We start from the raw sequence: 27,921 nt of genomic DNA on the forward strand, positions 1-27,921 counted from the left end.
TGTTCTGAGTTGTCCTTCTTGCTGACTAGTGGGACAGTATCATTTCTAGGCAAATTTCAGTCAGGGAAAGATTGTCTCACTGCCTCTGTGTAAATCTTCAGGCCCCATTTATTACCTTTGTTTCTAAAGAAGAAAAAGTAGTACATCTTTCTATTGGAGAAATAATGAAAAGAAAAAAATATAAGGAAAGGGAAGAGAATGAATGTGACCTTTGGCAACTTTCTGAAAACTCTGTCTTCAAGGAGGGCTGTTAATTCAACAAAACAAGCCACATGTCTTTATGCCTTCTTTTCCTGTTAAATTGTAGAATAATAATATGTAGTGCTTGTCCTTAAAGGATTTATACTCTAGTCTGCTGATGGAGAGAAGTAAATCAGTGGTTACACTCTGACATGTGCAGTTTTAAAGGTCTGCACACACATTGTGGGAACTCAAGTAAAGGGCATCTAAATTAATCTGGAAGTGAGGGAGGACTTTCTAGAGAAGTTGAAGGTGGAGTTTGAATGTGAATTTTTGTGAGCCGGGAAAATGGGCAGGGTGGAGGGAAGGAGTTGTGGTCCAAGACAGACTGGGATTTGAAGCCTGGCTGTTACTATTTAGCAGTTACGTGACCTTTGGTAAGGTACTTCAGCTGTCACGTGTAAATGAGGATGGCAACCGTACACACAGGGTTTCGAGGCTTTAATTCATGGGAGCCTACTGAAAACCTATGCCTAGCAATCAGCGCACTCCCACCAAGCACCGCAGAGACGGACTCATGCATGCGCCCCCCTCCGCCCGCCCCCCAGCGCAAGCACAGCGCCGGAGCCGGGAGCATTCGCGCTCGGCCAGCGCGCTGAGCGTCAGCGGCGGGGAGGACAAGTCCGAGCACTCAGAAGCCGCCGACCAGCGCCTCTCCACCTACAGCGACGGCGGAGTCGTCTTCTCGGCAACCTCCTCAGGTACAAGTGGGCTGCCCCCCAGCTTGCTGGGTTACAGGTGCAGATGCTTTGAGTTGGAAACAGCAACAACAGTAACAAAAATCTGGATCATTTCTCCTGATGAGAAGAGACTAGATAGAATTGTGAAGAGGTGCATGAAACCAGATGTTTCATTTTCATTAATTTAATTAGAGCCTCCTTTCTTGCAAACCATTCTTAAGTTAGGGGACAAGAGAGCACTGCTCAGCTGTTTAACACAGATGAAATGAGGTCTAGTCATTTTTCTTCGTACAAACTACTTCCCCCCACCTTTTTAGCTTACAAACACGCAAAGACCACGGAGCTCCCACAGCAGCGATCATCTTCAGTTGCCACGCAGCAGACAACGGTGTCCTCTATCCCATCGCACCCGTCTACTGCCGGGGTAAGCAAACGTACTCTAAGGCTATTATCATTGAATATGGATTTAGCAGGGGAATAGATATGAAAATAGATGAGGCCTAGAAATGGATCCTAAACGAATTACAGATCAACAGGGGGAAAAAAAAATCAAAACTGTAAAATACCACAGAAAAGTAGAGACTAATTTTGTAATATTGGGGACAGGAAAGGCCTTCCTCAGCAAGTTCTAGAACCTAGGAACGTGAAAGACTGCATATTTGACCATAAAATTTTAAATGGTTTTATAACAAAAACAAACATGTCAAACTGGGAGAAAATATTTGCAGCATTCATAACACAAAGATTTATATCTAAAAAACCTAACACTCAAAAATTCATTGGCAAATTATTCCCCTTCCGGTCAAAATAAGAAAGACCTGGAAGCAAACGAATAGACAACTTACAGCAAGAGAAATAGAAACAGCCAGCAAAAAAGATGTCCACCATAACTGCAAACCAGGAATATGCAAATTAAAACAATAAGTATTATATTAGAACATTATTATGGTAGTGAATTTTTTAAAAAATTAAAATGCACATACCATTTGACCTACTCCTTTCACCTTTAAAAGCTCTTTCTCTGAAATACCTGCCTAAAGACAAACATTAGGGGATTAGTGTAAGAAAAAATGGTTAACAATTAAATGTCCAGAAGTATAGAAATGGCTAATTTGTGATCTTACTAAAATACAGAATTCTCTGTAGCAGTAAAAAAAAGTATGAGATCTACATAAATCTGTATATATAAATCTATATCTAGAGCTCTATAAATCTATATTCATATGGAATTATATGGAAAAGCCCTGAAGCTATATTAAATGGAAAGAATGGGTCAGAGTATTAATCACAGTAATTGTTTCACATATGCAGGGAGGAAGGGGAAACCTATCCTCAAATACGAATATATGTATGTGTCTTTCAGAATGCTAGGAAAAAATTATGCAGGTTACATTCCAAATTACTAACCAGTGCCTGCTCCTCTGAAGGAAATTTGGGCACTTTGTTTTATTTTTGTCTACAAATTGTTAACAATTTAAAAAATTTTATTTTGCTGTTGTAAAAACATTTTTAAGTGTTCAATACATTCTTGTGCACTATAGATTCAAGCTTGTGTACAGATCTCTATAAAGATCTCCAGGACAGCAGATCTCTAGAGCTTATTCATATTGCTTAACTGAAACTTCAGGCTTATTCATTAGTAACTCCCCATTTTCCCTTTCTACCATGTTATATTTTGTTTTTGTTTTGTTTAACATGTGGAGGATAGCTTTTAGAAACTTTACTAGTATGCTCCCAAATTCCCAGGGTGAAAGATACATGCAATACCGCTTTCTCAGAAGTGAAGAAAAGGCCATATACAAAAACATTCCTTTTTCATATACAGTTTTATGAATATATTATTAACATACCATTAAAGTCATCATTTGAAGTGTACAGGTCCACTGATTTTACTTCATTTAGTTATTCAACCACTACTACAATCTAATAACATTTCATCACCCTGAAAAAACCCCTTGTACTCATCAAGTCAATCCCCTTCCTGAGCTTTTCCCCTCCCCCACCATCCAATCCAAGGGATCCACTAATATGCTCTCTTTGCCTATGCAAGACATTTCATATAAATGAAATGTGGTCTTTTGTGACTGACCTCTTTTACTTAATGCTCTGAGGTTCATCTAATTGTATCATACAGCAGCACTGATTCCTTTTTATTACTAAATATTCCATTGTAGGGAAATTCCACCCTTTTTTCCTTCATTCATCAGTTGGTAGGCATTGGGGTTGTTTCCATTTTTTGGCTGCTATAAATGATACTGCTGTGAATGTGGATGTACAAGTTATTGTGCAAACCTGTTTTCATTCTTCTTGGGTATATACACAGGACCGCAATATTATAACTCTGTATTTAACGTGGGAGGAACTTGCAAAAACTCTTCCAAGTGGCTGCACCATTTTACATTCCCATCAGCAGTTTATAAAATTTCTCCACATCCTCCCCAATACCTGCTATTGTTTCTTTTTATCACCATTCTAGTGTGTCATGTGATATTTCATTGTGGCTTTCTCTGACAACTAGTAATGCCAAGTATTTTTTTCATGAGCCTATGGGCTATTTGTACATCTCCTTTGGAGAACTGAGATCCTTTGCCTCCTCTCCCACCTTTTTCCAGTACTGAACGGTAGGAGTTCCTTATATTTTCTGGATGGTAATCCCTTACCAGATATACGATTTGCAAATATTTTCTATTTTGTGAGTAGTCTTTTTATTTTCCTGGTGGTGTTTGCACATTCTCTTTTGTGCAACTTACTCCACAAATTTAAGTCATAAGAGATCTTAAAATTAGGCATTTGGGGACATATCACATAAAGGGCTAGTATCCAAAATCTTTAAAGAACTTATCAAACTCAACACCCAAAGAACAAATAATCCAATCAAGAAATGGGCAGAAGACATGAACAGACATTTCTACAAAGAAGACATCCAAATAGCCAACAGAAAAAGTGCTCAACATCACTCGGCATCAGGGAAATCCCAAATCAAAACCTCAACAAGATACCACCTCACACCAGTCAGAATGGCTAAAATTAAGTCAGGAAATGACAGATGTTGGCAAGGATGCGGAGAAAAGGGGAACCCTCCTACACTGTTGGTGGGAATGCAAGCTGGTGCAGCCACCCTGGAAAACAGTATGGAGGTTCCTCAAAAAGTTGAAAATAGAGCTACCCTATGACCCAGCAATTGCACTACTGGTTATTTACCCCAAAGATACAAATGTAGTGATCCGAAGGGGTATGTGCACCCCGATGTTTATAGCAGCAGTGTCCACAATAGCCAAACTATGGAAAGAGCCAAGATGTCCATTGACAGATGAATGGATAAAGATGTGGTGTGTATACACACACACACAATGAAATATTATGCAGCCATCAAACTGAAATCTTGCCATTTGCAACAACGTGGATAGAACTAGAGGGTATTATGCTAAGCAAAATAAGTCAATCAATCAGAGAAAGACAATTATCATATAATCTCACTGATATGAGGAATTTGAGAAACGAGACAGAGGATCATAGGGGAAGGGAGGTAAAAATGAAACAAGATGAAACCAGAGGTAAACAAACCCTAAGAGACTCTTAATCTCAGGAAACAAACTGAGGGTTGCTGGAGTGGAGTGGAGTGGGAAGGATGGGGTGGCTGGGTGATGGACACTGGGGAGGTTATGTGCTATGGTGAGTGCTGTAAATTGTGTAAGACTGATGAATCACAGACTTGGACCTCTGAAACAAATAATACATTATATGTTAAAAAAAAAAAAAGTAGGAAAGGAAAAATGAAAGGGGGGAATCGGAGGGGGAGACAAACCACACGAGATTACGGACCCTGAGAAACAAACTGAGGGTTCTAGAGGGGAGGGGGTGGGGGGATGGGTTAGCCTGGTGATGGGTATTAAAGAGGGCACGTTCTGCATGGAGTACTGGGTGTTATACGCAAACAATGAATCATGGAACACTATATCAAAAACTAATGATGTAATGTATGGTGACTAACATATAATAAAATTTAAAAAGGCATTTGGGTTGATTGTTGCAAATCTAATACATACTATTTTTTTTTTTTTTTTTACCTTTTTTCATCTTCACAAATAGAAAATCTTCCGTGCCATGTACGACTATCTGGCTGCTGATGCAGATGAGGTGTCCTTCAGAGATGGAGATGCTATTGTTAACGTCCAAGCGATTGATGAAGGTTGGATGTACGGCACTGTGCAGAGGACAGGCAGGACCGGCATGCTGCCGGCTAACTACGTGGAGGCTATTTAATAAGCATGTCAGAGTATCGCACCTGTTTGCAGGACCTGCACATCCTGCAGTCAGTATTTCAGTTCAGACTCTCCACTATTACCTAAGTCCTCAAGCTGCCTAATGGTTTTTCTGTGTCAGTATGATTAATAGCTGTACCATCCCTTAATTTGTTTCTATATGAACCTCAGTAATTCTCCAGTAAAACGTATGTTAATCATATTTACTACATTATTTTCTGGATTTGGACATAAAACTTAAGAGACAACATTAAACCCATAGGTTCATTATTTTTAAAATTGTCATTATTAAATTTTCCATAGTGTTTTAAAGGAAGTTTAATTATGGAATAGACATTTTAAAAGTTTATGCAGTGTTATTGCTGTATCAACCCAGAGTCTTTCTCCATTACGAAAATGTTTAACATTTTTTTAAAACAAGGATTCTGAACATGTTAAACACATTAAAGAAAAATGGCAGAAATACTCACCTTTTCCTGGCTTACTGAATGCTGATGCTTTTAATTGTTCCAGTTCTGAAGTTATAAAGGTGATAGTCAATATAAATGGTGCATAAGCTAGTAATAAAGTCTAATTCTGCAATAAACACCACTGATGTAATGACTGTTATTTATTTTTAATAGTTTTTTTTTTTTTTTAAGATTTATTTATTTGAGAGAGAGAATGAGAGCACATGAGAGGGGGGAGGGTCAGAGGGAGAAGCAGACTCCCTGCTCAGCAGGGAGCCTGATGCGGGACTTGATCCCTGGGCGCCAGGATCATGACCTGAGCCGAAGGCAGTTGCTTAACCAACTGAGCCACCCAGGCGCCCCTTATTTTTAATAGTTTTATGATCGACAAATTTCAGTAAAGCAAATCCATTACTTTAGACTTCTTCACTACAAAAAATTCTGAAAATGTACCATTAAAAATGCACAAGCGTAGGCTTTCTCAGAACTAAACTGTGTTCAGCAAGTTTCCCTTATGGCTCAGCTGATGTTTTAGAAACAACTGTGGGATCAGCAGTGGACAGCTGGGAAATGGATGACACTGCATGCTCCATCCCTACTATTTCCTACAGACCTGCCCCCTCCAATATGCCCTTGGCCAGAGCCCATCCAAAGTGGTGTCACAGGCCTGGCAGTGTGCAAGCAGCCCTGACAGGGGCCAGCACTCCTCCACAGTGACTCCTGCCAAGGAGAGTGGAAGACAACCACACACACCAGCCCAACTGCAGCTCCAGCAGTGGGCTGGGGGCAGACATCAGGCCTGACGGTAGACCCCACCTACCAATGAAAGCTTCTCAGAGGACAACACAGGAAAAGCAACAGGCAGTTCCATAATCACTGTCATCTCTAGCAAACACCTGGTCTGACTCACCTCAAGCCCAACGTGGCCCCAGACCGGCCCACTAACACCATGGGGACAAAACCCTGTCCACAAGTGGCAAAGAGAGCCATTGCAGATGACTGGATTGAAGGCAAACATGACTCAACCACAAAGTAGGGTGCATGTAACACACATAGGAGACAGCCCTGAAGAGTCAGGTTGAACAGGGCATATTGTGCGGTAGGACACCCCAGGACCTGTTCTTCATATGGCCACTACTTGCAAGAGCAGAAGAAGTAGCTGACTTTCCTAACACACTGAAATAGACACAGACTTAGATAAAATGAAGAGTCAGAGGACTATGACCCAAATGAAAGACCAGGACAAATCACAGCCAAGAGACCTAAAAAAAAAACCAAAAAAAAAAACCCCCCAAAAAACAGAGCTAAGTAATGTCTGATAGAGAATTTAAAGAAATAGTCATAAAAGATACTCACTGGACTTGAGAAAAGGCCTGACCTTGATTAAGTATTTAACAAAGAGAAACATGACCCTATGGTCAAGAACAGAGATAAACTCAGTAATTGAAATTAAAAATATAATGGAATAAAAAATATATAATGGAATAAATAGTAGACTAGAGGAAGGAGAACAGAGGAATGGAAAGCAATCAAGCTGAATAGGAGGAAAAAATAATTAAAAAAATGAAAATAGACTAAGGAGACTAGGTGACACTGTTAAGTATAATATTCGCATTACAGGGATCTCAGGAGGAGGAGAGAAAAGGGGGCAGGAAATTTATTTGAAGAAGTAACAGCTGAAAACTTCCCAAATCTAAGAAAGGAAACAAATTTCAGATCCAGGAGCCACAAGGAAGTCCCCCCAAAAACCCAAGGAACTCCATACCAAGACACACAATAATTAAGATTGCAAAAGTACTGAGAGAGAGTTTTAGAAGCAGCAAAAGAGTTACATACAAGGGCACCCGGGTGGCTCAGTCCATTAAGCGTCTGCCTTTGGCTCAGGTCATGAGACCTGAGTCGGGCTCCTTGCTTAGAGGGGAGTCTGCTGCTCCTTCTGCACCCGCCACCCCCCGACCCCCCACCCTGCTCATGTTCTGTCTCTGTCTCTCAAATAAATAATCTTAAAAAAAGTCTTCTCAAACTATTCAAAAAAAAAAAGAGGAAAAAAAATTCCAAATTCACTCTATGAGGACAGCATTATCCTGATATCAAAACCAGATAAAGACACTACAAAAAAAGAGAACTACAGGTCACTATCTCTGATGAGTATAGATGCAAAAATCCTCAACAAAGTATTAGCAAATTGAATCCAACAATATATATAAAAAAAATCATTCACCACGATCAAGTGGGATTTATTCGTGGGATACAGGGTGGTTCAATATTCACAAATCAGTCAACATGACATATTACATCAACAAGAGAAAGGATAAAAACCACATGATCATCTCAACAGATGCAGAAAAAGGATCTGACAAAGCACAACATCCATTCATGATAAAAATCCTCAACAAAGTAGGTTTAGAGGAAACATATCTCAACATACTAAGGGCTGTATCTGAAAAACCCACAGCGTACATCATACTCAATGGTGAAAAACTGACAGCTTTCCCCCTATGGTCAGGAACAAGACAAAGATGTTCACTCCAACCACCTTCACTATGTTGAATAATATTGGAAGTCCAGTAATCAGAGAAGAAAAAGAAATAAAAGGCATCCAAATTGGTAAGGAAGAACTAAAACTTTCACTATTTGTAGATGACATGATCTATACATAGAAACCCTAAAGACTCCACCAAAATACTAGAACTGATACATGAATTCACAGTAAGGTCACAGGATACAAAATCAATATACAGAAATCCATTGCATTTCTACACACTAACAATGAAGCAGCACAAAGAGAAATGAAAGATACAATCCCATTTACAATTGCACCAAATAATAAGACACCTAGGAATAAACTTCACCAAGGAGATAGAAGACCTGTTACCTAAAAAGTGTAAAATACTGATGAAAGAAACTGAAGGTGACACAAATCCAAAGAGATTTCATGCACATGGATTGGAAGAACAAATACTGTTAAAAAGTCCTTACTACCCAAAGCAATCTACAGATTTTTTCTTTTTAAATATTTTATTTATTTATTTGACAGAGAGAGACACAGCGAGAGAAGGAACACAAGCAGGGGGAGTGGCAGAGGGAAAAGCAGGCTTCCCGCTGAGCAGGGAGCCGGATGCGGGGCTCGATCCCAGGACCCTGGGATCATGACCCGAGCTGAAGGCAGATGCTTAACGACTGAGCCACCCAGGCGCCCCAGCAATCTACAGATTTAATGCAACCCCTACCAAAATCCCAACAGCATTTTTCACACAAGTAGAATAATCTTAAAATTTGAATGGAACTATAGAAGACCCCAAATAGCCAAAGCATTTTTTTTTTTTTTTTGGGCAGAGAAAATGGTCAACACCTTTGTATTTGTGTATCTTGGGAAGAGGAGAGTTATTTAGACTTCATGGAAGCAGAAGGGAGTCTGGGGAGGAGAAGGAATGCGTTGAAAAGCACAGTTTGGGAGGTATATGCTAAGGGGTCTGAACATCTGGACCATTTGGCTGCTAATACCCAACCACACTGAGAACTACACGTCCCCAGCCCTATCAGGCAGTATGGAGAGAAGCTGCCATGATCTTTCCAGATTCTTCCTTCCTAATTCTTCCCAATGGCTGAGCCACTGGATCACCTTCCTGGAATATTTGGATTTGGGATGGAGAGAATCCATTCATCTTTAGTGGCTGAGGCTCATTAAGCAAAACAGGAAACAAACTCAAAACAGTACGGTACTGGCACAAAACCAGACACATAGATCAATGGAGCAGGACAGAAAGCCCAGAAACAAACCCAGGATTATACAGTCAATTAATCTTTGACAAAAGAGGCAAGACTATGCAATGAGAAAAAGTCTCTTCAACAGACAATGTATGGAAAACTAGACGTTACATACAGAGGAATAAAAGTGGACTACTTTCTTACACCATACACAAAAATAACCCCAAAATGGATTAAGGACCTAAATGTGAGACCTGAAACCGTAACAATCCTCGAAGAAGAGTGCACACACAGTATCTCTGACACTGAATGTAGCAACTTTTCTCCACAGCAGCATTTCTCTAGATCTGTCTCCTGAGGCAAGGAAACAAAAGCAAAAATAAACTATTGGGACTACATAAAAATAAAAAGCTTCCACACCGCAAAGGAAACAATCAACAAAAGACAATCTACGGAATAGAAGATATTTGCAAATGACGGATCTTATAAAGGGTTCGTATCCAAAATATATAAAGGACTTATATAATTCAACACCAGAAAAACAATCTAAATAAAAATGGGCAGAAGACATGAACAGATATTTCTCCAAAGACATCCAGATGGCCAACAGACACATGAGAAAATGCTCAACATCACAGATTAGGAAATGCAAATCAAAAATACAATGAAATATCACCTCACACCGCACGCCTTTCAGAATGACTAAAATAAAAAACGCAAGAACAGCAAGCATTGTCAAGGATGTGGAGAAAAAAACCCTCACGCACTGTTGGTGGGAATACAACTGGTGGTGCAGCCACTATAGAAAACAGTATGGAGGTTCCTCAAAAAATTAAAAATGGAACTAATCACACTACCATTTACCCAAATAGGAAAACACTAGTTTGAAAAGATATGTGCACCCCTATGTTAATGCAGCATTATTTACAACAGCTAAATTGTGGAAGCAGCCCAAGCACCCACCGATAGATAAAATGGATAAAGATGTGGTATACATATAATGGAACGTTACTTAGCCATAAAAAAGAATGAAATCTTGCCATTAGCAACACGGATGGATCTACAGGATATAATGCTGAGTGAAGTAAGTCAGAGAAAAACAAATACCATATGATTTCACTCATATGTAGAATTAAGAAACAAAACAACCTAACAAAGATAAAAGGAGACCAAGAAAGACTTAACTATTGAGAAGTGATGGTTTTCAGAATGGAGGCTGTTTGGGGGGGAGTGGGGGGAGGAATTGGTAAAGTGAAGGGGATTAAGGGTACCTTTATCATTATAAGCACAGAGTAATGAACAGAATTGTTGAATCACTGTATTATACACCTGAAACTAACACTGTATGCTAACTATACTGGAATTAAAAGAATAAAAGGAAAAAATTTACATACATCTTCAATACCAATTTATTATCTATCTGCTTAATAATGCAATTTGCTTCCTTTTTTGTAATGCATGGTGTTGGGGAAGCCCTATGGAAAATGAGAAAGCTTTAAAAATGAGTTGTCACTCTGGCTCCTCCACTCAGGGGAAATGTGGCCTGAGAGGGGCTAAGTACAATGGAAAGAAATAGGTAATTGGCCTCCCCAAATATCCTTAAGTACTAATTTAAATTTAGAAATAGCTTATAAATTCACTATTGCAAAACTAAAAATTAAACTTACGATAAAAAAATAGCTATGGGATCGAATCCTAACCTCAGGGGATCTTTCTAATCTACAGCCAGTAGATTAGAGCACAAGGCAAAGATGGTAAACTGTCCTCAAGCTTCTTAATGTCTCTCTCGAGACTGTGCACATGTGTAAATGCTCAGAGACCACATTTGTGTGCCAGGTACCACACTAGATGCTGGGGTTAGAGTGATGAGCCAAAGACTGTTGTGTCCTTATGAAACTTTGTAGTCCCACGAAAAAGGCAGGCCATGCCAAAGCGTCTTCTTAATGGTAGGAGAGACAGCCACTCTCCCGTCTTCAATTGTCCTTTAAACTGGGTTAAAAATCCAGGTTAAATGTAGCAATACCATTGTGTGCTATTTTTCCAACCTTGGGAACAAAGTTTATGCTGTCTCAGTTACAATAAATGTTTTAGTTTTAAAATTTCCTATTCACTTTTTAAGGCTGCCAAAGCATACTCTGCAGTTGCTGTTAGAGATACACAATTTTTATCTAATTCTAGGGCTTTTAGTTAAAAGCTTGGAAATTTTTCATACACAGTATAAATAGAGAATCCTACTATACCCACCTCCTGGTTTTCAATTTATGGCTAATCTTGTTCTATCTACCCTACCAATGCTCTCCTCCCATTACCTTAAAATGAATTCTTTTAATCACATCTTAAAACAATCACAATTGACACACCTTAAAACACTTGACAGTCCATATCCAGGGTTCAAATTTTCCTGCTCATCCAACTTTCAAGACTTCTGCTTGTACCCCCATTCCGTCAATACAGTGATACCAGGGAAGTCCTTTGTACAAATACCCACTACCACACATTTAGACGACCTACGGCTGCAAAGATCCTCAGTGACTAGCTGTTCATACCATCTGCAAAAGGTTATAAAAGAGATCAATTGGCAACTGAGTTATATTGGAGTCAGAGTCAGCACTACAACCCAATTCCCTTGATGACTAGTGTTCATGGTACTACCCAATGCTACTCTTGTGAAGTTCTTACTATGGGTTCTTCAGGTCCCCACAAGCCCTAACCACCTCACCCCCCACCCCCACAGGCCTCAGAATGTGACCTTATTTGTCAAAGGGTCATTGCAGAAGTTATTAGTTAAAATGAGGTCATTAGGATGAGCCCAAAGCCAATACAAATGGTGTTTATAAAAAGGAGAAGTCCAGACAAATACACAGAGAACACCATGTGAAGCTAAGAGGTTGGAGTGAAGCTTCTACATGTCAACAAAGTAAAAAATTGCTAGCAAAGCACCAGAAGCTAGGGGAGAAGCATGGAAGTCTTCCTCACAGCCCTTACAAAACACCAACCCTATCCACAACTGTCTCAGGCTTCCAGCCTCCAGAACTGTGAGACAATGTATTTCTGTTAAACAACTCTCAGTTTGTGGCTCTTTGTTGCAGTATTCATCAACATCATTAAGTCTATTTCATTTTTAATTTAGATGTATGGATCTACAAGTGTGTCGAAACCATAAACTATGAATATGAGAGAACCTCTTCTATGGCTAAAACGGGTCTTAAAATAAGAATGGCTCATGTGTCTGTGGAGGGTCCCGGTGTTCATTAATGTTGGTATGTGAATTATACTAATCTTACTCAATTCAAAGCCAAACCAAACAAACAAAAACAGTGCCAGAATTGCTTAGTTTTTACAGTTTTATTTCAGATTAAAGTGCATTTCTTTAAAAATGTTTCAATATCCAGTTTCAATTGGCAAGTAATAACAGTTAACTCTCAATAGATCATGAAAAGTTTTACTGTGGGTAAGACAAATTCTCCCTCCCTCAATCCAATCATAATAAACCTGAAAATACACTTTTAGTATTGGTCTACCTGCTTCAAACATTGTATAAAGCATTACACAAATAATACTGACCACATCCTTATTTCCCAAATACTAGTGCAGTTAACTGAGTAATAAACAGGTACTTCCGTGAAATTTCAACTTAAATCATTCGACTTATCAAATATAAACACTTTGAATGTAAAACTAAGCTCTCAGAATTTATCAAGTGGTGGGAACAAAAATATCGTAGGGCAAATAAATGACTGATTTGGCTTCTCTCAGCCTTGCCTAAGTGCATTTAGTCAAGTCTATCCATAGGAGGTAGTGTTAAGATAGATTGAAGCAACTGATTCCCCACCAACACAGAAAGCAAACTCCCTCAACTCCCAATTTATTTCACAGGTAATGACAGAACCACTGAGTGCCAGATGCCTTTCCCTCATACATCAATGTCCCTTAACATCCATGGTAAACACATTACTGTAATTTGAGTTTAAATAGGAGAAAAAAAGTGTACCTAAAAAGTACCAGTATCTCCTAGTATATGTGTATTTGAGCAATAAAGTTAAGATATAAATGCAATCAGGGGAACACATTTTTGTAAAAGTAAAATCTAAGTAACAGCAATAGAAATGAAGGACTTAAGGAAGGAAGATCCCTGTTTGCCATCTAGAAGCAAATGATCAACTGGATTTACATGCCATGTATGAACAAACCTACTCTTTGTAACAGGGAGCAGCAAACTTTACACAAAGGGGCCAAATAAATATGTGAATGTTAGGTGTTAACAGGCCATACAGTCTGTCACACTACTCCAATCTGCTACTGCAGCAGGAAAGCAGCCAAAGATTTTATGTAAATAAACATGGCTGTGTCCCAGTGAGACCTTATTACTGGCACTAAAATTTTAATTTCATCTTTCCATGTGTCACAAAATATTACTTTTGATTTTTTTCAACCCTTCAGAAAATGTAAAAACCATTCCTACCTCAAAGAATGTATAAAAAATAAGGGGCAGGCTGTAGTTTTTTGACCTGTTCATTAACAATTTACTAGGTTAAGACTGCCATATTTCAGTTTCTATACTCAAAATTCATTGTTCTTAATTTCATTTTCTAGAAAATTCCCATTCTACAAAAATAAAAATGTCTTTAGACACTTGCTAATTATTCAATTAAATATCAAAATAACTGTTATGCTATATTCCATTTTCCATTCCATGACTTTATCCTGAAGGTGAACCTTCTAGTTATATGCTATTTATCCATTTAAGAAATAATTCTGCCTATTACTGGGAGTTATTTACTCCTTTTTATGGGGCAGGATATTAAATAATGTATACTTTATTTTTTAAAAAGATTTTATTTTTAAGCAATCTCTACCCCCAATGTAGGGCTTGAACTCACAATTCCAAAATCAAGAGTTGCATGCTCCACCACTGACCAAGCCGGACAGGTGACCTGTAAATAATGTCTATTTTAAACAATTATTCAGGGTATTTATGAGTATCAGTTCTGTTACTGTTTTATATATAGGATACCTGTCAGCTATTTTCAAAGTTTATATGACTGTCCCTATACTAAAAAGCTACATACTTTTTTTTTTAATTCCATATGCTATCAATTTAAAATATTGCCTTCAATCTTATACTCTCAGGTAAAGGGAGAGATTATCTTTTCTTCTAAATGGTATACTTAAGAAGAGTAAGCATTTACAGCTTGGCACTTCATGTTTGGTTTTACTGTTCTTTGGCTTGGTATATAAAGGAAAAATGGTTAAGACCATGTTATAAAATTTACATTCTATTCCAAGAAATGGGTGAACATTCAATTCTGTTAGACTACTACTCTATTAAATAGCTATAGATTTCAAACCCTAATTACTCAGATTTTAATACTTTCAAAAAGCAATATACAAAGCCTGGCATATGATAAACATATCATATTAACTGGACCATCACAAACCGAAGCCCAGATTTGTTTTATAAATCAAGCAATCAACAAATTTTGATAAATCAATTAAAAAACACCATTATTTCACTTCTGGCTACATTTTCTTAAGTGCTCTGGATGAGTACAATTCTTATGGAAAGAGAATTTAAAACATGTGAGGGAAACATAACAGAATGCTGAGAAAAACTCATTTTTAGAGAATCAAATTATTCAACTGTCTTTTAAACACCATTTTAAGATGAAATAGAAAATTTCAACAATATAACAGCAAAGTAACCAGAGGTCTTTACTAAAATGACAAGTCAGATCTGTCAGATAGGGCTTATTTGGGTACTGCTAACTTAACCGCCAAGTTAATCTTAGGGTAGTCTGTTTTCAATAAAGCCCCATAACTTAGAAGATAAGATTTATTTAGAGACTAAATATATTTCTAATATCTGAAAATTTACTTTTGTATTAAAAAAAATGAGAACATAATCCACATACACTATTCATTAAAAAAGGCTCACATTGTCTCATCGTTTAGGAAGGTTCTTTATAACATAAGTAACTGTTTGCCTATTTAAAAACGTAAATCTTCCTCCCCAAACCATAATAAATTTTCCATGTCTAAAAAAGGCTCCAAATGAGACAAAATTCTACCTTTAACTCTTGAAAAACTTTTGAACTCTAATTTGAAGCCTTCAAGACCAGTCTGCAACCCCAATCATAAACCTGAAAAAGTTATTTAAAAAAACACTAAATTTTATCTTTTGTGGCAATAATTCCTGGGACTTAAACCTGCTTGTGTTATCACCTAATTCACAGCCTGAAGCCTCGTAGGCCTAACCACCACAAATGCAATCCATAGACATCACCATTTGTATGGGTCATGTGGGAGCTTTTAGAGATGAACTATCAGGCCCCATCCCAGACCTGCTGAATCAGAATCTGCATTTTCATACATACATACAAGTTTGAGAAGCACTGTGTTAAAGTCAAAACTTAAACTCTAACACTTGTATACAATGTATAAGACCCTTCTGATGGCTTAAGGATAAAACAGACATGGGTTGTGCTAATGTGCAAACAGCTCCCTCTCCCCCACCAAAATCTTAGCCTAATAATGTCAGTAACTGCTATTTTATGGCCTTCTAGCCCAGTTGCAAATCATCTCCCTGAAAATTAATAAAGGATATGAGATGGAAACTATGCCCTTCCTATTGGATTATAAAGTCATTTGGAAAGAATGACATTAAGGTAAAATGTGAACCCTTTTAAGCTCATATTTTGTTAAATTCCAACAAAGGTTTTTAAAACAGCACTTATTTTTAATTACTATCATTCCTTTATCTTAGAAAAAATACTCTAATTGTATATTTTACACACCCCTCCAATTTTCCCAATTTTGTTTCTTGCCCTGCCACTTTTATTTTAGACAAAATATAATCCAATTTCCTTAACATTTTTTTGATTCTAAAATATATAACAGAATCCCTGACTACTTTCAAGCTGTAAAGAAAAGAATCCACAAGCAACGCCAGAAACTATCATGTTCAGATTTAAATCTTATTTTTGACTATATTATCCGATAACCTTATCACTAAACCTGATTCATCCTACACTATACGGAATTTGAGCAAAAGCTCCATACCATTTAACAATGGCTTTCAAACTTGTTCAAATATAACATGTTTGACAATGGGCTCAGGGCAACACTAAAAACTTAAATCCACCATATGAAGTCCATTTTGGAACATGAGAAATTATACTGTGCTTCTGCAAGCAAACAGATTCTTTTTATAAATGCATAAAATAAGAAATCACATTTGAGTGTTCTTATTAATATTTGCCATTTGTTTTATTAACCCTTAGAAAATACTGAAAAAAACTGATTTAATTTTAATAGTTAAACAACATACTGAAACTGATCAAGGAGAATTAATATTTTTTGCTATTTAGGAATCATTCAGGGAAAAATTTAAGGCAAGAATATTAAAAATAAGGTGCCTCAAATATACACTTAACAACTATATCAACAATGAAGATTTAGCAAACTGGCTTCTGCCTTCAAGTAACATTTTTAAACACATCCTTGTTCAACCACAGTATTTGAAAATTAAACTTGTGCTTGTATCAAATTCAGTGATTTAAGTAAATGCTAATCAATCACTTTAGTCACATTTTCTCCTATGCTGTTCTTGTTCTCAAGAACTTCATTTCACCAGCTAGTTCACACAAACATTAAGAGGATATAAGCATGAGATAAGCCAATTTTAACTCCATACAAACACATGTACATACTCCTTCTTACACCTGTTAACTAAAAATTTATGTGCCTCTTAACTGTAAAATATAATTTGGGAAATGGGAGGTAATATAAACCAGTTGTAATTCTGTTAACAAGTTTCCATTTTTAGTTATTTCTTCAAGCTACAATCCTCAGTTTATGGTCCCAGAATTTCCTTTAAACCCAACCTTGGGATAGGACTATGAAACTTATAACCCCCCCCAAATATTTGTGATGATGATGGATTTATAATTATGAAAAAGACACCAACTTTTCTGGCTGGTGGGTGGTCCCCTTCTGAATATAAGAACTAACTAAACACAAGAGTTAAACTTTCTGTAACTTGCTGAAGAATGTGTGCCTTTTCAAGCTGGTTAGTTCTGAATAAAGTATGAAACTGTGAAGGTCACTCACTCATTCTAATCAGAGAGCAAATGATATATTCTCACTGTAAAGAGATGAAACAAATATGGGAAGTCAGGCACTAATACTAGTCGGTAAAATTTACAAATGTTTTAATTATATACACCCTATTTTTAAAAACAGGCAAAACATACATATTTCAAAAGAACAGTTTCAAATTTCTTCCAAGTTTGCTTTAGGTGTAGGTGAAAAGAACAGGTAATTTCTAGATTTCATATAGTCCAAGTTGTAACAAAAATAGTCAAACTCTCCATTAAAAAGAAATGTAATGAAGCTTTCTAGTGGCTGATACCCTCCTTCCAAACCGCCCCCCACCCCAAAAGTAATGGGTATGAATAACAAAGTTCTCATGTAACACTTTCTCATTTCTAGAACTTTAACTCCTTCTGGTTACTTTAGAAAATAAACTCATGTTGTTACTAAGACTACTAAGTACAAAACTATTTGTATTTGTAGATACAGAACCCTACAAATATCTGCAGCAAGCCCACAAAGCACTTCTACTGTCAATACTGATATCTCAGTATTTAATATATACAAAATAGGTTTCTATTAAACAAAGGTATTCACAAGTAGCTGCAGAAAAATTCATGCCATTAACAAAGGCTGAAATTTATAAATTAAAAACATTGTAATCTATACATAATATACAAACAGTCGTGCATTTTAAAATGAATTATGATGTGTCTCATACGACTAAATTTTCACAAGCAAATGCTGCTGCACAAATAAATGGAATTTTAGGTATGTTCTGCTTTAATATTTTAACCCCAAAAGTTGCAGCTTTTGGTATTTTTCTTGAAAGCTGTCCAAAGTTGACATCTGCGGAAAAAATGATCCAATTCTTTTGCGTCTCATTTAAGGTGAACAAATTTCTTAAACCTCAGGCACAACAAATATAAATTAAAAAAAAAAAGTATAAACACCTTTATCAGTTCAGCAAAAAATTCAAATAGAAATGTTCAATTTTACTTACTTAAAATAAGGTATTTTTCACAAATGTTTCATCAGAATATGTAGGAGTTTAAAATGTGTGAATAAAATGCTTTTGTTTCTAGTTTTCGCTTCCACATTTCAGTAAGATATTTAAATTTTTGAAAAACTATGCATAGCGGCCAAGAAAATATTGTATGAACAAAAATATTACATAACAAACTTAAACTGAACTTACGTTAAGTCACAGCCCTTCAGGGTTTGAAATGTTATCAACTTTGCGAACATTCAGTCTGATATTGTGCTATATTTCAGAACTTATTTTATGATCAACAAATCCAGTGATGTTGGGGGAAAAAAAAAAACCACAAACCTTCACTTTTCTCTTAAAATACTAAACAGAATTTTCATGGGTTGGTGACCTCCAACGTGACTGCAAATTTTTTATTATAGAGTTCGCCATGCTACCAAGTTTCTCATGCATTTCAAACAGCTGGCTTCCTGAATAATTATGGAGATCTTCAGAATCTAGTTGAAGAGCAAGTGCACTAATCTGTGCCACAAGATTTTTAGGTAATGGAGTTTCCAAAGCAACAGGATCAATTAAATCTAAAAGAAAAAGAAAAAAAGCACAATTTATCTATTCCAGATAAAACTTAAGTTGTATGTATCTCCTTTTAAGTTAATAAAAAATTTACGTGCCTAAGATTTAAGTTGAGTGTGCAGGCTGAGGTACTGCTGTTCCTCAAGAGAACAAGGCAACAGAAAAATCTACACCATAACTTATTCAGTGCCATTAAAGAAATAGCCAGGATACCTCATTTTTATTAACAGCGTAACTGGAACACACTGTTTAGTTTATATCCTTATTTGAGTAGCAGTTGACAATTCGAGAAAAACAACTAGATATACTTGGAGTCAATACCAGTTACTTTTTCATGCACTTTGCCACTAGCACCAAAAAAACCCCCCAAAAAACAAAAACCTTATCAAATTAACAGAGCATGGTCAAATTAAAACTAGAAGCATATATTCAAAGTCAGCTGATGCTGTAACTAAAATTGTCCCGCTTTGCTAAAACATACCTGAGGCAAGTCTTTCTTCATCAGAAGGGAGAGATTTAGTTTGTATTCCATTTACTGTTTTTTCAGAAATATCAAAAACTGGAATCTCCTCTAGTCCACGAGACTTCACCTTGATTATACACAGGCCAGTAAAACAAAAACAAAACCAACAAACTGAAAGTTGCTTTTAAAAGGACCAACATCACCAGCACTGGAAAAGAATCTGACATACGTTTCCCAGCCCATCACATGACTATTAGCTTAGTAAATCTTGTTAAGAAACTACGTCTGCTAACGACACACACAAAAAAGGGATTACAAAGTGTTTTCTGTTTTCTCAAAAAGCTGGTTAGGAGTTCATAATATTTTATAATGGGCTTCTCAAGAAATAGCCATGGTAGCCAAGAAAATTACACTATATTTCCCAAGTTTAGGAGCATAAGAAAATCCAAGGCAGAGATTTCCAAGCTTAAAAAACGTATGGACTTTTTAAAAAAAAGAATACAATTTTGAAAGGTGTTCCCAGGCATACTGATTAGTGATTGAGAAAATATTAGCTTCAAAAGGTTAGAGTTACCATATTGATGGCTCCATCAATTCGACTCCTATGTAGACACCCAACAGAAAGAATAACATGTCCACACAAAAACTTGTATGAGTGTACATAAGAGCAAAAGGTAAAAACAATCTAAGTGTTAAGCAATTGATGGATGACCTAAATGTTGTATATTCATACAAGGGGTACTATTTAGCCATAAAGAGGAATGAAGTACTGATACACATGAACCTTGAAAACATCATGCTCAAAGAAGCCAGTCACAAAAGACCACAGCTTATATGATCCCACTTTTATGAAAGGTCCACAACAGGCAAGTCAATGAGACTGAAAATTACTAATATAATCTTTGGGTTTCTTAAAAGAGTTTTTAAAGATTACAAATATTTAATAATCTTTAAATCAAAGACTTTCAAGAAAACAGCAGAAGTCTTCAGTAGTTAGCAAACTCTAGTCTCGGAAATTCTAATATAAACATTGGTTTTCAAGCTTTAACGTACCCTGTTTTCATTTATTCACAATTTTGTGTAATTTCAATGGACACATAAAGGGTCTCTGCATAGGTTTCAATACAGTCTGAATCCTTCTGAAAGGAGTTGGGGGGTGGAGAATCTTGGCTTTTATCAGAATCTTGAAAAATGGCTATGACCCAAAATATTTATGTACAAAAAGTTAGTAAGAACAAGAAAAATTAGTTCCAGCTATGTTGGACATCAAAATTGAAATACTGTTAATTACACATTTGCAAGATTTTTGTTATAATGTTTAGATTTGAACATCCAGGTTTTAGGAATAGCAGCCATGGAACCAATCACCAATTTGGTGGAAATGAATGAGACAAGGGGGTAGAAGAGAACTCAAGGAACAAAGAGATGCATTATACAAAACGGTACAAAATCAAGAAGCAAACTTTTCTGGGGAATTATAAAGTGATCTTTTAAGTTAACCTTGCCTGTGGGGGGAAGGGAAGAAAAGGTGGCATAAAATGAGTTTTTAAGCAAGACTACCAACTTCTATAATTGTTACTGTGAGATCATTTATCTATACATGATTTAGAACACCTAAGTTTACCTGCTGCTCATGATAGACCCTAAGAGCCTTTTTTACATTGGACACTTTTGGAGAACGGATAGGAAGAGTTTTTATTTCAGATGCTGTAAGAGTACTCAAATCACCAATCGTTTTTATATTCTTGGCTCTAATGAGCTGTCCCAGTCCTCTTGCCCTGAAGAGGTTAAGAAAAAAAAGGAAAAATGTCATCATATACTTTCACATTTCTTCTATTTGTGAGGGCCTAGCCAGCTCAATTTCCTGAATTTATGCTGAATCATAACTGAATTTTACATAGGCTTACGTAGCCCACTCTGAGGATAGGCACATATACACTTAATTTAAAACAAAATTTGAATTTGATATGTTTGCCTGGCTTATGCAATAGTGCTGGGAAGAGACTAAGTGCAATGTGTGTCTGACTTCACTTACATTATGACTTAATGGTTGCATGACTTTGGTGGATTAACCTTTGTAAACTTCAACTTGTAAAGTGGAAATAGTAATTATACTCCTTATGGGATTTATAATTAGGATTAAATAAGAGAACATATGCCAAGAGTTCGGCACAGCATCTGGCAAATATTAAGCACACAATTATCTTAACCATTACTGTATTATGATAGATGCTTCTCTTATTGCCCAACCTGTCCCATCTTCCCATATTAATTTTTACTTCTAAAATAAAATGTGCGAGAGTGCATGTAAGTCAATTCTAAATATAAGAACCTCGATCATTTAAACATTCCTCTTAAACAAGTGGCATCTTTAAGTATAAACCAGCACAAGTAACTACTTACCACATGTTTGATGTAATCTGAGGTAAAATGATATCAACTGGAGCCACGCAGTTCACCAAAGCTGGGTAAACACTTTCTGTTGGACATGGCATAGATTCTTTAGCCATTTCTGTAATCTTAGAGTAAATTTCAAAACCGTTAAACAGAGGTCACCTGATTGAACGTGAAAATATAAAGTTTCATGAAAACTAAAGCACTTCTTACTAAACACTTCTTTGAGCTCTTAAACTTAGGGCTACGTGATCCTGGGGACAGAAATCCTTTGGTTGAAGTGGCATTATGCTAGATAGAAGGAGAGAAAAAAAAACTCAGAACCCTAGAAAACTATAATTTTACAACTTTCATTACTTAGAGCGCAGTAACTTCCTAAAATTTTGAGAAAATGTAAATGTAATAACCTATTACCTAATCAATTACTGGATTATCACTGCCTCTTCCCACCTCTTCATGTTTACCATGTTGCAGACAAAACAATGTATCCAAACCAAAGAAGTCTTATTCTTTATTAGTTTTAAGACAAACTACACAATGCAATTCTGTCCCTGCATACATATAAGCGTATTTTAAAGCCCACAGCTTACCTTAGATTGTGCAGTAGGTGAAGTTTTAACACTTTTTACTATGGGAGAATTATTTGAAGAATGGGACCTAACAATAGAGCATCGCCTATCAATGTCATCTGCCAATCCAGCCTGGTATATTGGATCTGCAAAGGAGACACGGCGAACCTGAAAACACAGGTCATGTTTTTATTTAACAAAATTAAAGTAAAAAAACAAAACAAAAAACCAAAAAAACAAACCACACCATAAATACTCATTATAAGGTCCCCCTAAAATAGAATGTAGGTTTAGAAGCTTAATTTACTTCACTAGAAGCCAAGTGCACATAGTTGTATTTCTTCCTAATGGCTGCTTTCACGGATACTGCTTAATACCACAGGTCATTCCAATTATCCATGTTCTAAATGGTCTCTACGAAATATACCAACAAAGACCGAAACAGGGACAGTGGCAGAAAAATGAAATTGCATGTAGCAGCTGAAATCATATCATCAAATTATACTAACCTTGTAGGCTTACTACAGTGACTTAAAAATACAAGGTAAAGAGGCAGAAATAGTACTAAGTGGCCTCTGGTCTATCATACTAACCCCTGTTCTAAATTCTTTAGAGGGTACCAGAGTCACAGCAACTGGGTGGCAATTTTTCACTTTCGCCTCTTCTAAACTCTTACAATGTGTTCATTCATTCAGCTATTTGATATAATATGCAATAAATAAATATGCAATAAGGCATAACCACTAACCATGTATATAAATGTCTCCTGGTCTTGATTCCCAAGAGTGGGCAGATTCTGTACATATCTGCTATAGAAAACTACAATGTCTTACTGTTGCCTAAATAAAAATTAAATTTGAGGTACTATCAAATAAAACATGACTAGTTAACTTTTCTTAACAATCTAAAACATAACGAAGAAAAATATACTGAAGACCTCAATCACAACTTATTCTATCTTCATACTTCTCAAAGACTTCCAACTTAAGATACTTTAAAAAAGAACCTCAATAAAAAAGCAAAGCAAAACAAACCAAAAAACTAAATTCTCAGTGTAAGAACTTTTGGTACATCTTGAGGAAGTCTTCACAATGTGCTTGCTAGAGGCAATATTAAGTCTATCCTCTATCTATAGTGTATGTCTGTATATATAAACACATGTATCCTACAGTAAATGGCAGATGCAATTTCAAAGTTAAAGAATGCTCACATCATACCTTTTTAGAACATCTCCTTTACTAAGGAGAGAACAAGTTGAGCTATGTAAGCACAAGTAACTTTTACTTTTTTAATTTATTCATTCAACAAATTATCTGCAAGTTACAGGGTCAGGAGCTAAAGCAAAGAGAATCCATGTTTATAAACCAAAGGAGTCAGTTTAGTGAAGATGGGGAAATAAAATTATAAATGAAATCACATCCAGAAACTGATAAAGGCACAGCCTGAGACTTTTTTTTCATTAGACAAGGTCTGGAAATAAGAGTTTATCTAAACACTTAAATGTGAAACAGACTGCATAATGTCCTAGCACACAGTGAGTGCTAACTAAAGCTGTTTTATCAGTTTCTAAATGTTTCCTCATATGTTATGAGCAAAACAAAATAAAACAAAACAAAACCAAAAAACCATGAGAGATCCTCATCAATTCTGCAAAAGGTGAACAATGTACATGGCTGAAGATCTTTAGTGTCCTAAAGTAAAGGAGTATCTAAGGGCTTCAGTCCCCTTTTATCAACACTTTTTCTTCTACCTGCCCTTTTCCCTAGTCGCTGTAATTATTTAAAATGTGTTGGTTCTATTAATCTAAAATCTGTCATTCACCAGGAACCACTGTATGGCTAAAATACTCAAATATGGACTTATTAATATTCAGCCTCAATTCCCCTACCTTGTGAACAGGTGACGATACCTCATCTTCCTGAGGCCTTTTTAGTCCTCTCTTTAAAATGCTGGTCGATGGAGAAGCCAAAGGAGACCATACACAGCGTGTCTGCATGCCACTAGGACTGCCATTTGCTGATACAAGTAAAGGATCAAGTTCCCTTAATTTTTGAGGAGATGCATTATTGTCTTCTGTTATTAGTTCAGAGATGGCTGTTTCAGATGTCAGAGACTGTGATGTTTCCTCCACTTTCTCTGAAGTATGGTGAACTTGCTGTAAAATCTCATCATTTCCCCCCACCACTCGATTGTCATCTGATGTTGTTTCTTCAGACTTATTAAGTTCAGTATTTGTTTCAGTTTCATTAGAGTCAACTTTTCCTTCTTCAGTGCTCATCCCAAGTGTGCTGAGAACAAAACTGCCGATTTCCATAGTTGAAGTCTTTGTTTCGGCTTGTACAGGCTTAGTAGAGATTTTGGTAGTCGAGTCCCTGTCCTCTGTTTCATTGACTTGATCAGCTTCAGCACTCACCTCACCAATCACTGTCTCTTCACAATTTTCCATTTCAGCATTCATTTCTTCAGATGAGCCTGGACCAGATTCGTCACTTCTTTCATCTAATTCCCCAACTGCTGTTTGTTCAGATATCTCTACCTGAGCACTCATTTCTGTGGTATTATCAGAATGACCAACACCAGAATTAAATTCTTCAGTTACTGCTTCTTCAGCCTTCAGTTTTTCAGCTGCCTCTGCTTCAGATTCATCACTTCTTTCACTATTTATCTCCATTACCTCTTCTTCACGAATACCAGTTTCGGTACTCTTTTGTTCAGAAAAGCTAGCTTCAGATTTATCACTTTCTACATCCAATTCAATAGCTTCTACTTCTTCTGGATTGAATTTTGCTTTAGCTTTACATGCATCTGTTTCAACATTGACAATGTTCTCTATACTTAATTCCTTTTCCAAGATAGCCTCTGACTTTTCTTCTTTGGTCTCCAAAGTAGAACATTCCAGTGAATTATCTTTGGAATCACCTAAACATGGGCTAACAGTTTTACATTTTTTATTGGATGGCTCTTGGCTTTCAAGAGGTGCTGCTTCTTCAGAAACCATATCACAAGTTTCTTCTTCAAAATTTACTACTTCAGAAGGAAGAGGGTTTTGAATAGTATTTTCTTTCAACTCACTTTCAGATATAATTAATGAATCATTAACAGTATCACTCTCCTCCTTGAGTCCCAAATGAAAATTCACACCATTATGTTCATCTGAAAGTTTTACCTCAGAGCACAAATTAGCTTTAGAAGTCTCTGATACATTTACAGGTGTTTGCATATCTGTCTTTTTTGTTTCATTGACTTTTACATCATAGTTTTCTGTATTCTTTAACCCAATGAATGACTTTTCCTGAGGCTGTGATTTTTCTCCACAGCAATCACAACCTTTAGATCTCCTTACCCTCCTACTTCTCTTATGCTGGCATTCAAGTGTTTGAAAAGTTTTTTCAGAAAGCAAAGAAATGTCTGATGTCCCTATTTTTGAGGATTCTCCCACGGTGTTATTTTCTATAGAATCTCGTTTTTGTAATCTCTTGCTGGCATTTCTAGTCCTTAGATTTGATTCTGGCACAGAAGGGTTTGAAAAGGAATATTCTGTACATTTGTTGGTTTTACTTTTTCCCTCGTAAGTAGTTGACACGTCATCAGAAACCTGCAATAAATCTGAAGATACTGTAGAATCTTCAAGAGTTACATTATTACTCTCATCTTTTTGTTCACAAATCTGAGATTTTAGGTCTCTCTCTACTTCAGAATTTGCTTTGCAATCAAGTGTCTGGTTGTCAACATTTACACATTCCTGTTTTATCACTTTCTCCTCCTGATCTTGAATGTCAACACTATCACTGCTTTTGTTTTTCCATTTTCCAGATCTCTTCTTTTTAGAACCTTCTTCTTTTGCCTCAGAACTATCAGATTCTGAGTTTTCAATGCTGGAAAGTAAACCTTGGGATGCTCTTCTTGTTTGATACCGTGTTCGACCACTTACTGGTTTTTCAGAGGACTTATCTGCAAAGTCCTGGGCACCATCTCCCTCAGATTTAATATTCTCAAGGTCTAGCTTTCTTTTACTTTCATCAATTTCAGCAGTAGTGCTGGTTTCCCCAAAAGTCTTCTCGTGTACATTATTTCCTTTCTCAATTAAGTTTTCCTGTACAGTTTGTTCAGAAATCAGTTTTTGCTTAGGTAACACATCATCTTTTACATGCAACGGACTTTTCTGAAGGGTCTTTTCTTCTTCCTTACGTCTTTCTTTTTTTTGATGATTATTTTCTTTCTCTTGGCTGTCAGTGGTAGGCTCTGCTACTTCTGAACGTCGCCTTGAGGATCGTCTAAGCGTTTTTTGATTTGGAGTTATCTGAACAGGACTATCCTCATCTACCATTTGATCTGCTGGTATTATAGCTGGGGGTGTATTTTCTTTGGATTCCAAACTGATTCCTAAAGTTTTCTCTTCTATAGTATTGTTTTCTAATAATACTACATTTTCTATTGTTGGTTTAAGCATTGTATCCTCATATTCCATCACAGATTCAGAGAGATGAGCCTGATTATCTAACATACATTCTGTTTGATTAAGCAAACCAGGTGGGTTATTTTCTAAGACTACTGTGACATCAATAGATTCCTGAGTATTTTTCTCTTGATCGGATCTCATTAAGAGTTTAGACCTTTTGTTCCCTATTTGTTCAGCTTTACTTGACCTCCGGCTTGATCTCTTAATTCCATGTGCTATTTTTTCAGAATCACATTTTGCAAAAATCATTTCTCTTTTCTTTGCTTTTGGTGGAGTATCTGTTTTACCCATGACTTCCTGGTTATTTTTCACTGTTACAGTTGATGACATATTATTTAAGGGGGACGGACTAAAAGGTCTATTTTCTGAACCATCAAACTTCTCCAAAGTAATAAAGGTTTGCCTCCGACTTGTAGGCTGTGGGGGAGTTCCAGAAATAATGGTATTAGAAACTGAGCTACTGTTGAGACCAGAAGTATTTTCTGCATTAGATACACATTCGGTCGTTTTCTTTGATGAAATTAAAGCTTTCTTTCTGGCATCATTATTACTGCTCGGTACTTCTGGACTCATTTCCTCATTAGAACCACAGTCATTATTTGAAAGAGAAACCTTTTCAAGATGCTCATCCATACCACAGTTTTCCATGACATCTTGAGAAATAACAATGTCACTTTCCATTTGTTCCTCCTGCACAGAAACGTACACATGTATATAGATTAAACAACAAACAAGATTTCTGAGGGAAATCGTAGTGTAAAACTTCAGGAATTCAAAAGGCAAATCACTGACTTTCAGTATTTTGCAAATATTCCAAAGGTGGTGACAGATGCCCATTAATTTGTTTCTAATTATAAATATTTTTAAAAGCCAAATATATTTACTTTAAACACGCATACACTCACACACATCCACAAACACAGTAACTACAATTCTGTGAAAGTCTATCAGTGAGAGTTATGAGATTATGCAATATATCTTAAAATTAATACAAGAGATTTCATAATGGAACGATTCTAAAAACCCCCAAACATGAAATACC

General features: G+C 36.5%; 2 protein-coding genes across 22 annotated transcripts in view; one reads left to right on the forward strand and one right to left on the reverse strand.

The window, feature by feature from the left end:
* NEB (nebulin) overlaps positions 1-5,770 on the forward strand; it is a 200,570-nt gene extending 194,800 nt beyond the window's left edge. For all 17 annotated transcript variants that reach the window (XM_035008051.1, XM_035008034.1, XM_035008039.1 and 14 more), the window contains 3 exons: positions 789-941; positions 1,238-1,344; positions 5,010-5,770. In XM_035008051.1, coding sequence (XP_034863942.1) covers positions 789-941; positions 1,238-1,344; positions 5,010-5,183 — 434 coding nt within the window. In that variant the 3' untranslated portion in view covers positions 5,184-5,770. The remainder of the gene's footprint in view (positions 1-788; positions 942-1,237; positions 1,345-5,009) is intronic.
* A 5,195-nt stretch (positions 5,771-10,965) lies between these two features.
* Positions 10,966-27,921, reverse strand: part of RIF1 (replication timing regulatory factor 1) — a 67,203-nt gene continuing 50,247 nt past the window's right edge. For 3 of the 5 annotated variants that reach the window (XM_035008054.1, XM_035008056.1, XM_035008052.1), the window contains 7 exons: positions 24,309-27,569; positions 22,442-22,588; positions 22,065-22,142; positions 21,861-21,976; positions 21,082-21,235; positions 19,476-19,584; positions 13,111-18,999 (listed from right to left, as the gene is read on the reverse strand). In XM_035008054.1, coding sequence (XP_034863945.1) covers positions 18,785-18,999; positions 19,476-19,584; positions 21,082-21,235; positions 21,861-21,976; positions 22,065-22,142; positions 22,442-22,588; positions 24,309-27,569 — 4,080 coding nt within the window. In that variant the 3' untranslated portion in view covers positions 13,111-18,784. Of the gene's footprint in view, positions 11,889-13,110; positions 19,000-19,475; positions 19,585-21,081; positions 21,236-21,860; positions 21,977-22,064; positions 22,143-22,441; positions 22,589-24,308; positions 27,570-27,921 lie in introns of those variants that run through there. The other 2 variants (XM_035008053.1, XM_035008055.1) reach the window with 2 other exon arrangements.

Source organism: Mirounga leonina, unplaced genomic scaffold (assembly GCF_011800145.1).
Source record: "Mirounga leonina isolate KUSES-001 unplaced genomic scaffold, KU_Mleo_1.0 Mir_151, whole genome shotgun sequence".
Taxonomy (NCBI): Eukaryota; Metazoa; Chordata; class Mammalia; order Carnivora; family Phocidae; genus Mirounga; species Mirounga leonina.